This window comes from Ornithodoros turicata, chromosome 4 (assembly GCF_037126465.1).
Source record: "Ornithodoros turicata isolate Travis chromosome 4, ASM3712646v1, whole genome shotgun sequence".
Classification (NCBI taxonomy): domain Eukaryota; kingdom Metazoa; phylum Arthropoda; class Arachnida; order Ixodida; family Argasidae; genus Ornithodoros; species Ornithodoros turicata.
This window is the reverse complement of record NC_088204.1, coordinates 3,012,251-3,026,569: the sequence shown is the minus strand read 5'-3', so window position 1 is coordinate 3,026,569 and position 14,319 is coordinate 3,012,251. Positions and strand designations below refer to the sequence as shown.

Below are 14,319 nucleotides of genomic sequence, written 5' to 3'. Positions count from 1 at the left end.
AAGTCTTAGCAAATGGTGACCGGGAACTCTCCGGAACGCCTTGTCTCCTTAATGAGAACATCGCTCCTGCGCTGAACCGCAAGAGACAGCCAATTAGTGGAGGCGTACTGAGAAAAACGAAGCAAATGAACGGACCTGTTTCATCCTCCGCTGAACGTTGCTCTATAGAGTCTGCTTCCAATAATGTCGGACACCTCGAAGAACGCACTTCTGCGCTCTTCTCTTTCATAGACTTAAAGGTACTATAAAACAGTCGAGGTGCAATCTGATGTTTTGTGTGCCCTGAATTGTGCACGTCCTCAGGAGTAAAATGCCGCAAAATTTTCTCACATAGACGTTATAGCTCCCGAAAAAATGCGAATTTAAATCTACTGGCAACACTGTGGCGAAGCAGACCGACGAAACGCCAACTCCGCCAAGTACGGCGGCGAAAATGTCTCATGCGCACGACTCTGGGCCAAACAGAGCGACGTACGATAGCAGCGCCACGGTGCTGAAACAAGGCCCAGGTATAGACGTTTAGCTACTGAGTGCGAGATTCGGCTTTTGTGTATTTTCTTTCACACAAATTACATTTTCTCAAAAGGTAGTATTTGCAAATCCCAACAGGAAAGCCATCTGTCTATCGGTCTCCTTGTTTACAGGGTTGCTTGACAAATTAAGGACTTCTTCCCACCAGGCGTCGCCCCGACATTCTTGACTGCGTTTTTATTTACCAATTAAAATACTTAGAGTAAACTCCTGCGCATATTACTTGTTGTGCTGAACCTTTGAGTCTTGCACTCTCACGTCATGCTGATTGCATAGGTTCCACCTCGACTGCTTTATAGTACCTTTAACGGGATGTACACATTTCACCACCTAATCATGCGACATCCAAACAGCCACGTTTTTTTTACTCCGAAACCCTTCCATGACGCTCAGGTATAGAAGCCAATGATGTATATCTAAATCAACAGTGCGTAATAGGATGAAGGTCTAAATGGATTCCGCCTGATGAAGCGATTGAGGTGTCTATTTTTCGCTCGAGGAGTACGAAGGAAAAGGAATCCTTTGATTGCAGGATAGATAGGATAGATTGGGACCGTTTCAACGGGGAATCAGCAGCGGAACCTTCAGCCGAGAAAACCACATGTATATATACGAAAGCGCAAAGAGTCTCACGATAGCCATCTTGTCCCATTATAACTTGTTTTCTTTTCCAATCCATCTTCGGATATATAGGAGAAGTCAATAAGACATCATTGACGTCACGCTTTCGCTTTATATCCTCAACGCTCCTCACCAATGAGAATTTAAACCCTGGTCTCTGACATATGGCGTCATATTAACGGATGTTGATCGTTCAAATTGCACGTGTATAGTTGGAGTGGCTCTTCAGAACAGGTGTTACAGGTTATGAATAACTCGAAAATCACCGTATGAGAAGGAGGGTGATGTTACACATCACTCTTGTTCATTAATTTTTCGCCGGCAAGAAGGAGTACCTATTTGCAGTGATGGAGTTATACGTGGTAAATGCAGGAAGAAAGTGGGAGTATACGCGACTGACACGGGGAGTGGAAATGGAGTAAATGTGAGAAGTTAATCCCCCGTTAATCCTTTTTTTTTTTAAATCGAGAGTGTGTATATAGAGGAAGAGTCACTCCAACAACACGTGCAATTTGAACGATCTACATCACTTAATAAAGAAGTTACGACCACTTTCGGTACAGCCCGCGTATATGTTGACGCGATATACCCCGATATCACTTCGGGTATAAGAAACATCCAAAGAACTCCTCCGGAGTGAATGTAAACCGTGTATTCACACGAGCGACATCCTCACGGAATATTCTAGTGGAAGAAAGAGCGAAAACACTGCTCACAGAGCCAAAATTCCGTCCCGTATCATGTTGAGCATTCACACGGCGCGGAATATCGGGAGTGGCGTACTGCGCATTTAAGCAGACGACACTTAGCAGGCGACACTTAGCAGACGACACAGTCAGCGTGTTTTCCTGTCGTCTGCTACGGAATGTCTTGTGGCTGCGTAGCAGTGTACGTGAAGACACGACGTTGAGCGCTCGCGCTCGCGTGACAGCAGAAAGCTACGAGGCTTTTCGCATCTTCCGCTTCTGGGGGAATGTCGCTCGTGTGAATACACGGAAAAGTGTACGTGTGCATTCACTGTGCAGGATGAAGAGAAGCTGTCCTTCCTGTGGTCGACAAAGCAGAATCCACCGTCCTACTTCTTCGGTACCATCCACGTCCCATACACGCGTGTGTGGCAGCACATCCCGGAGAACGCGAAGCAGGCGTTCGCCAATGCCAACAACGTCGTCTTCGAGCTGGACCTCATGGACCCAGCTACCATCGCAGCTCTGGCCACTTGTCAGATGTTACCTCCAGGACGAAGTCTCGCGGACGTCCTGCCGAGGGACATGTACCGTAGGCTCAAGCAGCACCTCGACTATGTCAAGGTATTATATCATACTTGTGCGCTATCCCTCACGCGAGAGTTCTATATGGCTGATACATGGGACATGGTTTCGTTCCGGAAGTGACGTACTTTAAAGCGCGAACAAGCCAAGTCCGATGTCGTCTGCTTCAGCGAATCGTCGAAGACGATTTCGAACACAGGCTTTCTGTGGCTACCAGTGTGGCTACAAGTGGACGTCTCGTCGCCATGATGGATATAGTCGCTGAAAGCGTAGCTGCGATTGGTGGAGACTCTGGCCGTCACGTTGACTGGCGTTCAGGCCCTATTTAGCGCAGAAGGCATAGTCACTAGCAGGGAACGTCGTGGAATATGCGTTGGTGATGTGTCGGAAGGAAAATCAACACAAAACGTTTCATTCTGGTTTCAGTCTAACTCAGTTGTAGTTCGTTTAGTCTTACCAGATGCTATAGTCAAATCCGTTGTTCAGCAGCACACGTACGTTATAGAAAAAAAGGACTGCGGATGTTCTTTGCGGAAACCCTCGTCTCAGTGTGTGGTTTACAGGCAGAATGTCACAATAAGTCAAACTCCTTTATAGCGAACACCTTTTTAACGAAAATACCTTTACTGCGAATTTTTTTACTGTCCCCTGAGCTTCGTTGTAAAGGAGTTTGACTGTAGTTCCCTCTCACATGTATGGGACCTTCTTATAGGTGATGATGTCTTCGTGGATGACAGCCGACCAGCGTGGTCAGGGCCTGTACGCCGATTACCTCTTCAACGCCATCACGGGCAACTGGGAGCGAAAGCGGCCCATTTGGGTTATGCTGATGGTGAACTCGCTGACTGAGAGCGACATCAAGTCCCGCGGAATCCCTGTGTTGGACCTGTATCTTGCTCAAGAAGCGGAACGACTTTCCAAGCGCACGGGTGCCGTCGAGAAAGTGGACGAGCAGTGCCTGCCCCTCAACGGGCTCAACTTTACGCAGGTCAGTCTCAACTACAACTACATAGTACTATAGGTGCAAAACATATCCTCCTCCTACCCGCGGAGTATATATTACAGAGGATCACATTGTTGGAAACCCAATGATATCGTCCAGTGAACCATAGATGGTTCTCTTGGGGAGAACGTCGTGGAAAACTTCCCCAGAGTTCCCCATGAAGTTGGCCCAAGACGCATACTGACACCCCTGTCTTCTAATACTCCGTTCTGCTGTCCATCGCATGTACGCTGCTCACAGACACAGTTGTCTCGCAGTGATAACACGGAATCAAAGAGAGAGGGAAAGAAAGAAAGAAAGAAATCCCCTGGTTCTGTCTCCGCACATACTGTTCCTCTATCTGTCTCTTTTTTTTTTGCCTTCCCGTCATGCATTTGCGCAAGCCAATTACTATTCTAACGCCCCCCCCACTCCCCCCTTTCCAGCTTATCACAACTTAGTCGACCTGCTCCCGAATTCATCCTCTTCCATCCGGCTGAACGGTTGACTACCTGCTTCCACTACGAACGTCGCTATTTCCAAACTTTTCCACTAGAGGACGCGCCTGCAAATCCCCAGCCCAGATCCGAGCACCTCCTGTTCTTGGCTCTCAACAGATCAGGAGGATTAGCACACGCCTCGAAGGGAAAAGCTCTCCGATCTCGAGTTTGCAATCCTCTTCAGCATCTTGGAAAAAAAAACAAAAAAAACGAAATGTAAATCTGTCTTTGGGTTCAGAGTGAGTGAGGCAAGCCGACCCAGATGCTCTGTTGTCGTATGCATGCAGGGGCGTATACGCTTGAAGGATTGAGTCACGTGACATTTCGGTCGTTATAACCGGAAAGCCTCGCGCTTTTTGTTTTTCGCTTCGGATCGTTGCTAGAACCTGGAATGGTGAAATCCAGTATTATTTTCTTTTGTTCGCAACTTGCGTATTTCTTGTGCGCTTGTATAGGTTTATGCGTATCCGGTGGGACGGGTAAAACACAGTTCTATCAGGTACCTCTTCAGTGTTCTTTATTTATTTATTTTTTTGTCTGGGTTAGGCTAAACCCGATTCTTGTTGTACGTATTATCTTTCAAATGGAACTTCTAATGAAGCCTTTTATATCCCAGTCTAGACTTCCGCGCACAAGCAGCTTAGGTTTAGGCGAGCCCGTTTTGTAAACTTCCTCCGATTTCAATAAAATAAAAATGAAATGAACTAGGAACTAAAAAAACACGCAAACGTTGTAGTCAGCTAAGCGCCCCCCAGGTTATGAAAGTAATTTCCCCGTGTAAAAGAACAAGAAAAAATGAAAGGAAAAGCAAAATGCGAAAATGGTTTGTGTTTTCCCAGAGCTCATAGGGATATGTTATACTACCAACGTCAGTAAATAGTGTTCTCACCATTTGACTCAAAAAATGCCAGAACCTACTTCCGTGTTCGGTTATGGCTACGCAAAAAGGAAAAGGAAAAAAAAAAAAAGAAAAGAAAAGTGGGATGTGCATAGGCCATAAAGCTTTTGCTAGCCAGTAACTTTTTTAAGCAGGGAAACGCAGCCGAACGCGAAGTGCAAATTGCAGACGACGCTTCGCCCCTCTCCCAGATCCTCCTCCTGTCCTCCATTTTCATTCGTTCGCGTTTTACAGCGCAGTAGTAGTAGTAAACTAGCAAATATGTGACTAGACTTTCACGCGTCACTATCTTCACGACATTACTCTCAACGGCGAACTTCCCCGTGACTCGGGAGCTGGGGTTTGGCATCCTCCTCCTGGCCATCGACAACACGACGTAGAATTTTCACACTTCGAAATTCCGCTATACCTTTTCTCGTCCGCCTTTTTTTTTTTTTTTCTCGCCAATGTGATCTCCGCATTCCGACGGGAAACAAAAGGGGACACGACATTTCGACAATGGATCGGAAGCTGCGGTTTTCCCGTGCTCCCTCGCATTCGGATAGCACAATGTCGAATTGGAATTCAGCCCGTCCTATACCAGAACGCAGAACCTTTCGTATTCCTCGCATTTTCTGAACCGCTGGCTTCCATGCTTTTAATGAATGGGATAGAATCAATTTCGAAGTTAGGCACAATCATGGACTTTGTTTGTCTCTTTCTTTGCCGTGGGCGAGAGGGAAACTGAGAGACAAATAGATTCTGCTGTTTTTGCTTTCTACCTGCTCTAAAAGGATCTGCGCTCTTTTTTCTTTAAAAAAAAAACGAAAACAATAAACGATGTTTGTCTTTTGTCGTACAGACTTTGTTCGGAATGAGTTGGAAGGAAAGTGTGTGTGTGGGGGGGGGGGGGATACGTTTGGTTGAATTTAGTGATCCGAAAGTGGATATGGTTGGATTCCGTGATGGATTGGCTCGGATGGTACCGTCGGTCGGTTGATGTATACTGGAGGCAGTGAAGCTCGAAGTTCGTTCATGTTTTTTACGGTTGACAACGAAACAGTCCTTTATTGTGCAACAGCTGTTGACATTTCTGACAGTCTATGTAGACACACTCTTGTTCAACAGGTGCCGCTTGCGTCGATTTCCGTCGTATGAATGTGTGTATGAGTGAGCAAAAATGTAAGAGTGAAAGGAGGGTGAGTGAGAGTGAGTGGCTGGTTTGTCGTCCCTTCAGATGACGCACCCCGAAAGTCGTTGGAGAGGCGTGTTAGCTTAGCTCAGCTGTTAATAAAAGGTGGAAAAGAAAAAAAAGTTAGCTTAGCTCAATTGGTAGGGCCCTGGACCGGCAATCCAGAAGATGTGGGTTCGATCCCTACAGCTGGCTAACCTTTTCAGTGACTTTCATCTTTCATCGATGTAGACACACTTTTATCTTGACGCGCAAATCCTGAGATACATAGTACGAGAATGGCATTAAAACGAAATATTTCGAGACATCCTATATTATAGTTAGACTTCTCCGCTCGCATCTTTTTCAGCGCGTACTGTTGCGTTTTTTTTTTTTTTCTACTCCTAAATATGACTGTGTAATAAATTATGTACTTGCAGTCCCAAGTTAATCACGGATCAGAGGAAGGCTACGCATTGGCCAGCTTGTTGTAATTTTAGGATAAATTTTCATGTTCCCTTCTCTCTCTTTTTTTTTTTAATCGTGTTTACTTTGAAGTACTAACGATATTGAAACAGCTGGACGTAATGCCGCTTAGCAAGTCGCGTCAAAGTATTCCCTATACGAAGTTACTTCAAAGGACTCAATTATGCACCCGTAAAAAAACTAAAAATGAACTGCCACTTCTAAAATTCTACTAATTTAAATCTTCCGCTTCCTTTCGTTTCGGGTTTTACTTTTTTTACTTTAGCTCTCCGTCACCTTTCTTTATATATTTATATAAAAGAAGTGAGGGTTTGTTTCTTCTTTTTTTTTTCTGGCAGAAGAGACAGCGGGCTCGTTTGTTAGCCGTTAGGCGGCGACACCGTACTTTATAGCCTCGTAGGAAGAGAGTCAGAAGGGTATAAAAAGGGTCGTCGCTGTTGGGAACGATACGACTAAAAAAAGAAGAAGCAAATCACTTATACCCTCGACGAAACAATAAAAGCAGACAGTTTAGTAACGGCAATGAATTAAGGCAATCTGTCGCCAGCGCCATCTCGCGGGGTTTCTCTTGTTACGCAGTCGGTAGCGGGCCTTAAAAGGGGTCCAGTGGTTTTTCTTCTTCTTCTTCTTCGTAATTTAAAAACGGCAGAGTCTCTCTGTGTCTATACGAGGGAGTGATGTTTATATGTGTAGGAGGGATTTTACGTTGGAAACGAAATATGTTGATGTGCTTGAAAATTGAGAAGTACGCACGCCCTTTTTGTGTTGAAGTTTTTTTTTTTGTTACTTTTAAAGGGGCAGTCATCGAAAATATGTTTTGTTAAACCATCCCGTCCTTTTCTTTCCATTCGTCGTATCCTTTTTATCGACGTCACGTCTCCTTGCGTCACTCCTTATACTGACGTCACACACATCGTCCACCCTATCCTCTAATGAGTTTTTCTTCTACAAAATCTAGTTCCAGGTGGATTCAGTATTTTCATACTCGTTAGATATAATAGCGCGTACATCGAACGAACGACGCAACAAAGACGCATTAGTTTAAGAAAATAAAGGAACACACATTCATATACTGCTATCGTTGTTCCGTCATCGTTGATTCCCTGGTTACCATTTTTTGAAAGTACATACGTATTCTCCATCCAAGTGAACAACTACAACGGGCCAAGATGCGATTACTGTACGGCTCGCGTCAAACTTAACTTGAACACCTCACACGCCTTCAGAACGAGGGTCACCCCTCTAACTGGAAATAGATGACCCAAAACACCCGCCGCCGTTATTTCTGTTCCTGGCGAATTCGGGTGGTCATTTCGTGACGACTTGTTTTTATTTATTTATTATTATTATTTATTTATTTATTTATTTTGCCAGATCCCGCCTGTTCTCGCCGGTTTTGCCACATCTCGCGTGGCACTTTCCGAGCGCTAGGAATTTGCCCGTTAGCACTCTTTCCGCCCGGTCTCGATGGCGACCGGGCAGACTACATCCGGTGTCGTCACATCCGCATCGCGAGAGTGGCGAGGGCCCTCATTGGCCCGTACGTTTAAGTTCACACGGGTTAGCAGACGACGGAACCCGAAGACGAGCGTCCGCGATGTCCCCTAGCGTGATCCAAGCGGACTAGAACCGCTGGATTCCTGGCACTCACGTTCGGGTGGCAACGGTCACGTGATCCAGCGCGGGCGCCGACCTAGCAATTTTCGAGCGCCATATGCCGCGTTGCCATGAAATGGACACCTGGGGGCGTAATCGCTTCATCGTCGTTACGGTCGTTACAAGCTAACGAGTGGCGGGAAATTCAAAAAGATGGGCACGTGACAAGTGACGCGTGACGTGTACCACGGCCTTCACGTAACGTGCGAAGATCGCCGTGCACGTGTTTGATCACGTGCCCACCTTTTAAATTTCCCGCGAGACTTTCTGAATTTCCCGCCACTCGTTAGCTTGTAACGACCGTAACGACGATGAAGCGATTAAGCCCCCAGAATTCGCCATAAGCACCACCGGAGTCCGCAGGCCGGAATGGCGTTCAAGTTAACTCTGATGCAAGCTGTACGCGCTACAGTTCGAAAGCAGTACAAAAGCGCACAGTTGCAGCAAGTATAAAGCAAATAAAGATAAAGATCTTCCCCTCCGCAGTGGCATCAACACCGCCATCGTTATAATCAGTCACCTGCTCGCTCACACACGCGCGCGCGCACAAAAAACAAAACTTCATGCAAACCAAACGGACAAAAAAAAATAAATCTTTACCCGAACGTATATCTGACATGTCATAAAACATTCAATATATGAACACGAAGCACCGGAACATTCTCTGTCGCCCCCCCTTTTTTTTCCCCCGTTCCTCGCTCAGAGACGGTAATGACGTTTCGGCACGTGTTGTTGCCAGACACGCCCGCACATATATATATACATACTTTTATCGCGCGTGCGTTTGATGTGACACGTGTGGAACTTATCTCGAACGGGGCCTACTGACTTTCAATGACGCTTCGGAGAGGAAGGAGAAAAAAAGTACGGCATCTGGGGCTTATCGGATTCTCCACGCTCTCATTTATTTATTTATTGAGTGATACGGTGATGTCTTGCTTCCGAACATCGTTTACCAGATAGTCTGCTGCCCACGGCATCCAATTTGCATTTGAAGAGAGAGTTTTTTTTTTTATTTCTCTCTTTGTTGTTTATTTTTGTTTCCTTTTCTTTTTTTTCCCTTTTTGGCCACGGGTTAGTTATAGGTGGGCGTCTCGTTTATTTATACGTTTCTCCCATAGAAAAGATAGGAAATGAGATTGCGCGGTTTGGGAGAGGGTATGAGAGGGAACGGAGATGATTTTTTTTATTTTTTATTTTATTATTATTATTATTATTTGTAAAAAAAGTTGGAACGAGAGTTCTCCCCCCCCCCCCCTCCCCACACACACACTTTTAATGCCAACCAGCAGCGTAACCAGAAAAAAAAAATATATATTTTGAGAGGGGATTCTATGGGTACTTTACATATACGGAGGAAGATTATTTCACCCGAATCTCTCCCTTTCCCAGATGCACTACCTACCAAAGCTACGAGTTCCGGGTGTCTGAACTCTCTCTCACTCTCTTTCTCTCTCTCCCCCGGGCTTACGTCACTGCCGTGGGGTGTGTGTTTGGAATGACGACGTGGGAATAGGGTTGCCACTTTTCGTAGTGAAAAATACCGGCTGAGGGGCGCAAGAAGCTCAAGACAATACAAGGAAACGTGTTCCTGTGTCTAATAATAATAATAATAATAATAATAATAGTAATAATAATAATAATAGTAATAATAATAATAATAGTAATAATAATAATAATAGTAATAATAATAATAATAATAGTAATAATAATAATAAAAAATAATAATAATTAGTAACTAATGAAACAACTAGTGACTGCGCGGAGTTGGGTCTGTGCTCCAGATTTATTCAAGCTGTAGTGAAATGTTGAAGGGAAAAGCTCCTATGAAAGGTCTTGAGCCACAAATACCGGCAAAAGGTTGCCGGTATCACCTTCCTACCGGCAACCGGCAGAGCGAGCAAATAACCGGCCGTGCCGGTATAATACCGGCCTGGTGGCAACCCTACGTGGGAGGCGTCCTGCTGAACGAACTGTGCAACTGTATAAACGCGACGGGCGTTTTCGGATTTTTATTTATTAATTTTTTTGTTCGGTATCAGCACCACGAACTATATATAGTAACAGTAGCTACGAGTAGTATGCAGACGAGGACACGTGGCGAAGCGACAGCACAATGGAGTGGCAGAAAGGAGTTTGAGTAAGCGTCCTGGGTCGACTTCAGGAGGAAATAATGTGCGCACGTTCGTCCGAGAGCTCTGCCGGGAAAATTCATGCGCGGCAGGGTTGGAACCGGCCACCAGCGGTCGGACACTGTAAAAACTGTAAACACGCTGTAAACAGACTGTTTCTCCTCTGTTTGTATTGGCTAAAGTTCATTGTGTTTGACAATGTGTGTTAGTGTTAGAGCGTGTGAATAAATCTGCTAGTTGAGGGTAAGCAGAACCGTTGTGCCGTCTGTCGTCCTGCCCTTGGCTGCTTGAACTTAATTATGACTACCCCCATACGAACTACCTCATTTTAGCGCAATTGTACTGTATGTCCGCTCGGCTATGTGACAGGTCACGTGACCGAGTTTTCATATTTTTGCGGTTATATCACTCCTGCTTGTTTGTGCCGGCCCCCTAATATATTAGTGACGAAGTCATCGAACGTCAGAGATACCGACGTCACGAATGATTTAATCTCGAATACCAGTACCACCAATGTAGAACGCCGACAATGCACTAGCATCAAAGTGGATGTGAGATAGTCTAAAAAAAACTACTTCATCAAGTTCGAGGGCTGATATAAAAAAAATCAGACTGAATTTATATTTAAAAAAAGTGAAATACATAGAGCTTTGAAAGTTGGTCATTGTCGATGTCGACTGATGTAAAAAAAAAAAGAGAGAGAGAGAAAAAAAGTTGTCATTGTAGCTGACGAAAACATTTTTTGAAGTCTTCTTTGGAAATACTGATGCATGGTGAGTAAGAAAATGTCACTCGGAAGGAGAACTGATTAAATAACAGCCTCCGCACTCATTTCCCTATACATATATATATATTCGATACGTTATCAATATTAGCCACTCAAATACCCTCAAGCTCACCGAGGAATCTCCAATTCCTCGCTCTACAAGTCGGGCCAACGGCGTGTCCTTCCCAAAGGGTCGTAGCGAAAAAGTGATTTGCATTTTCTTTTTATCTCCACGTCGTTCCTTCCCGGCTACACCGAAATCACTTGGCACGACTCGGTTCAATTCATCAATGTCAAGCCGGGCTCAAGCCAATGAACCGGCGTCCTGAGAATGAATCTTAGAAAGGACGTTACGTATTAGCGCTCAATATATCGGGATACTGTTGGGTGAACCCGCTTTCCCAGAGAAAGTTTTAGAAGCAATAACCGTTACGCGGAGTAGTTTTAGAATGAACGCAAGATAAATAAAAAAAAGTGTTACTATAGAAACTAGCGTCGTTTAAGCATTTAAAGAAAGGTTGGCACGTATAAACTACAATTTGCAATTACAAACTACAATGTGCAATTACGCTCAAAAGGGTGTCTCCTCACTCCCTCAAGGGAGTAGCGTAACACCTTTCTCCCTATTGGAGAGTAATATTACTCCCCGGCAGGGAGAAGGTGTTATGCTACTCCCTTGAGGGAGTGAGGAGACGCCCTTTTGAGAGTAATTGTACTCTCCAAAAGGGTGTTATATATGTGGCAAAAAAGGAGTTACAGTACACCCGTTTTTTTAAGAGTGTATACGCTATATGAGCAAGTTTCTTCACTAAATGATTTCTAAGAAAAGTAGGAGCGTATACTCCACCTCTATATCTCGCTCTCTTCCCTTCTGTACGCGGTATATGGTGCCTCAATACTACCTCCCTCTGCATATAGGGTGAGGATAGAGTCACTAAATAAGCTACGCTTCAGAGTAGCGACACTGAGCCGCCATGTTGTTTCGGATGACCTCCAGCCCCACCTCTATTTTGGCAGTAGAAATAGATGAAGGTGAAGTTCAGCAGTGGAAAAAGACGACACTTCGAAGAGCGCTAAATGGATGGCGCTGGAGGTCATCCGAAACAACATGGCGGCTCAGTGTCGCTACTCTGAAGCGTAGCTTATTTAGTGACTCTAGGTGAGGACAACCGCGTCGTCTGCTACGAATTTCCGCCATCTTTACGCCCACGAACAGATCGCGATGCCCTCACAAAAAGCGTAGCTAAACGCTTATAGCTACACACTACATTTTGGAGTTGTACGCGGCTTACATACGCGCCATCTATCGTAGAAAGTTTGCACTAACAAGCATATACCACGGCTTTGGGGTAGCCTGTTTCCGATATCGATGACACAGCACCAAACTTAAAACGACATAAAAGTATATATTTGGGTTACTTAGTGTTGCTCAGTCACAGGGTCAGCAGTCCTTTTTATTTGCTGTGTCATGAGGAAACATGACACCTCTTGTTTTAACTACTGCTTCAACGTCGTGCGAAAGTGATTGCACGATTGGAATCTTGAGGACTGCGTTGAGGTGTTCGTTTGTTAGTTGTGAGTGCATAACTTTGACAGGTTCATCACAGATAAGGCCTGCTCGCTGACGTATGTTGACATACAGTTGCCTCGCGACATAGAGCCACAAATTATTATTATTAGATATATGTTGTACCGAACATGGACACTGAGGCTTATCCGCGGCAACATACGCATCTTCAGATACTTTCGTGCAACGTAAGGATAAAACGAAGCCGCACCAACTTCGGCGAACTTGTAGTTATTGGTGCGTAGCACTGCAGTTCAACCAGTTCCACTTGTTAGTCATCAGGAAGGTTGACAACAACTGCGGAAAATGGCAAGACAAAAAGCTCGGTTTCAAGTGTCCTGCACTCGAAGAATCTTTGCTCGAATTCACTCGGGAGATCACCAAGCCTGCGACTGAACTGGTTCGTTTCTGGTGGCATTGAAAGGCACCAATATTACAAATTGGCCATGTAGGGTTTTTACTCAGAAATTTTGGGAGTGCACTAGTAAAAATCAAGCAAGTAAAAATCGGACGCGGGGTCAGGTTTGGAGAGTCATCAGCGAAGACGACGAAAGCAACTGTACAGACACCAGACGGGGAACGTCGAACTTTTCACCTTTTATCATACGATTAAAGGTTGAAAGTTCCACGTTCCCTAACTGTCTTTGCGTTATAACGTTTGTCGTCTTCGCTCTCGTCATGTGCCAACCTGTCCCGCTCGTCTCTTAGAGGGTCATCGGCTGTTATACAGGCCAGTGTGGCAACACTAAGTAACGCAAGATAAACTGCACGAGTACAGTGAACCCTCGTTAATATGACCCCCGATAATCTGACATACGCGCTTTACGACCATGCTCCTGGGGAACAATGCAGTGAAACCTCTGCAAATCCCCCCCCCCCGTTAATATGACAATTCCGCATTATGACCAAAATTTTCGGGAACGACCATGGTCATAATAACGAGGGTTCACTGTATACAGAGGCTCAATGATACGCCACGACCGTGTTCACGAAGCTTGGGCCGAATATTGTTATATATTTGTTGGTCGGCGGCCATGCGGGCCGCATGGCGACCCCAAGGGCGGGCCACATGCGGGCCGCCATTTCGGCACCACCTGGATGTATATGCACCTGATATGTCACGCATCCCCTATTCCTACGATTCTATTGATACCCGTGAAAAAAAAAAGATGAAAAAAAAGATGAAAAAAAAAAGATGAAAAAAAAAGATGAAAAAAGCGACGAATAGAGAAGAGTAGTTTACACGCATTTCCTTTTTTCCCCTCTCTCTATTTTCATTCTATTCGTGCTATGCCCCCGCGACGTTAGCCTGCATAATGTACGTACTGGCAACTCTGCAGTGAAGCCACCCCACACGTGCATAAAGTATGCGCATTTCAAATGTGCCACTACCCATTCTTCCAGTAAAAAGAAAAAAAAAGAAGAAGAGAGAGAGAGATAGATAGAAAAGAAGGCGAGACGTTGAAGCAAAGTATGTTTGTAGGAAGGAAAAGGATCTCGCTGAATTGTAATAAGCAACGCAAGTGCAAGCCTTTGAAAGAGAGAAGTATACGCGAAGAAATGTTCCGTACGGGGACATCACAAAAAGCCATTGAGCGCCGAGTTTGAACGGAAGTCCAAGTGAGATCTCGAGGTCCCTGAAAACCTATATCAGGAGACGCAGCGCAGCCATTTCCGACTGTGCAGCACTTTTTTTTTCTCGTCAATATGTTCCGTTTAATTTTGACGATTTCTTTTACGGCTTGGATGGAGTAGCTAG

General features: G+C 45.0%; 2 protein-coding genes across 3 annotated transcripts in view; one reads left to right on the top strand and one right to left on the bottom strand.

Moving 5' to 3' along the window:
- Positions 1–14,319, bottom strand: part of LOC135390668 (cell cycle checkpoint protein RAD17-like) — a 65,111-nt gene that overhangs the window by 27,124 nt on the left and 23,668 nt on the right. The window lies entirely within an intron of this gene.
- Positions 1–14,319, top strand: part of LOC135390669 (metalloprotease TIKI1-like) — a 59,365-nt gene that overhangs the window by 26,330 nt on the left and 18,716 nt on the right. Inside the window, exons 3-4 of the mRNA XM_064620477.1 lie at positions 2,178–2,462; positions 3,136–3,411. Of these exons, the coding sequence (XP_064476547.1) occupies positions 2,178–2,462; positions 3,136–3,411 (561 nt within the window). The remainder of the gene's footprint in view (positions 1–2,177; positions 2,463–3,135; positions 3,412–14,319) is intronic.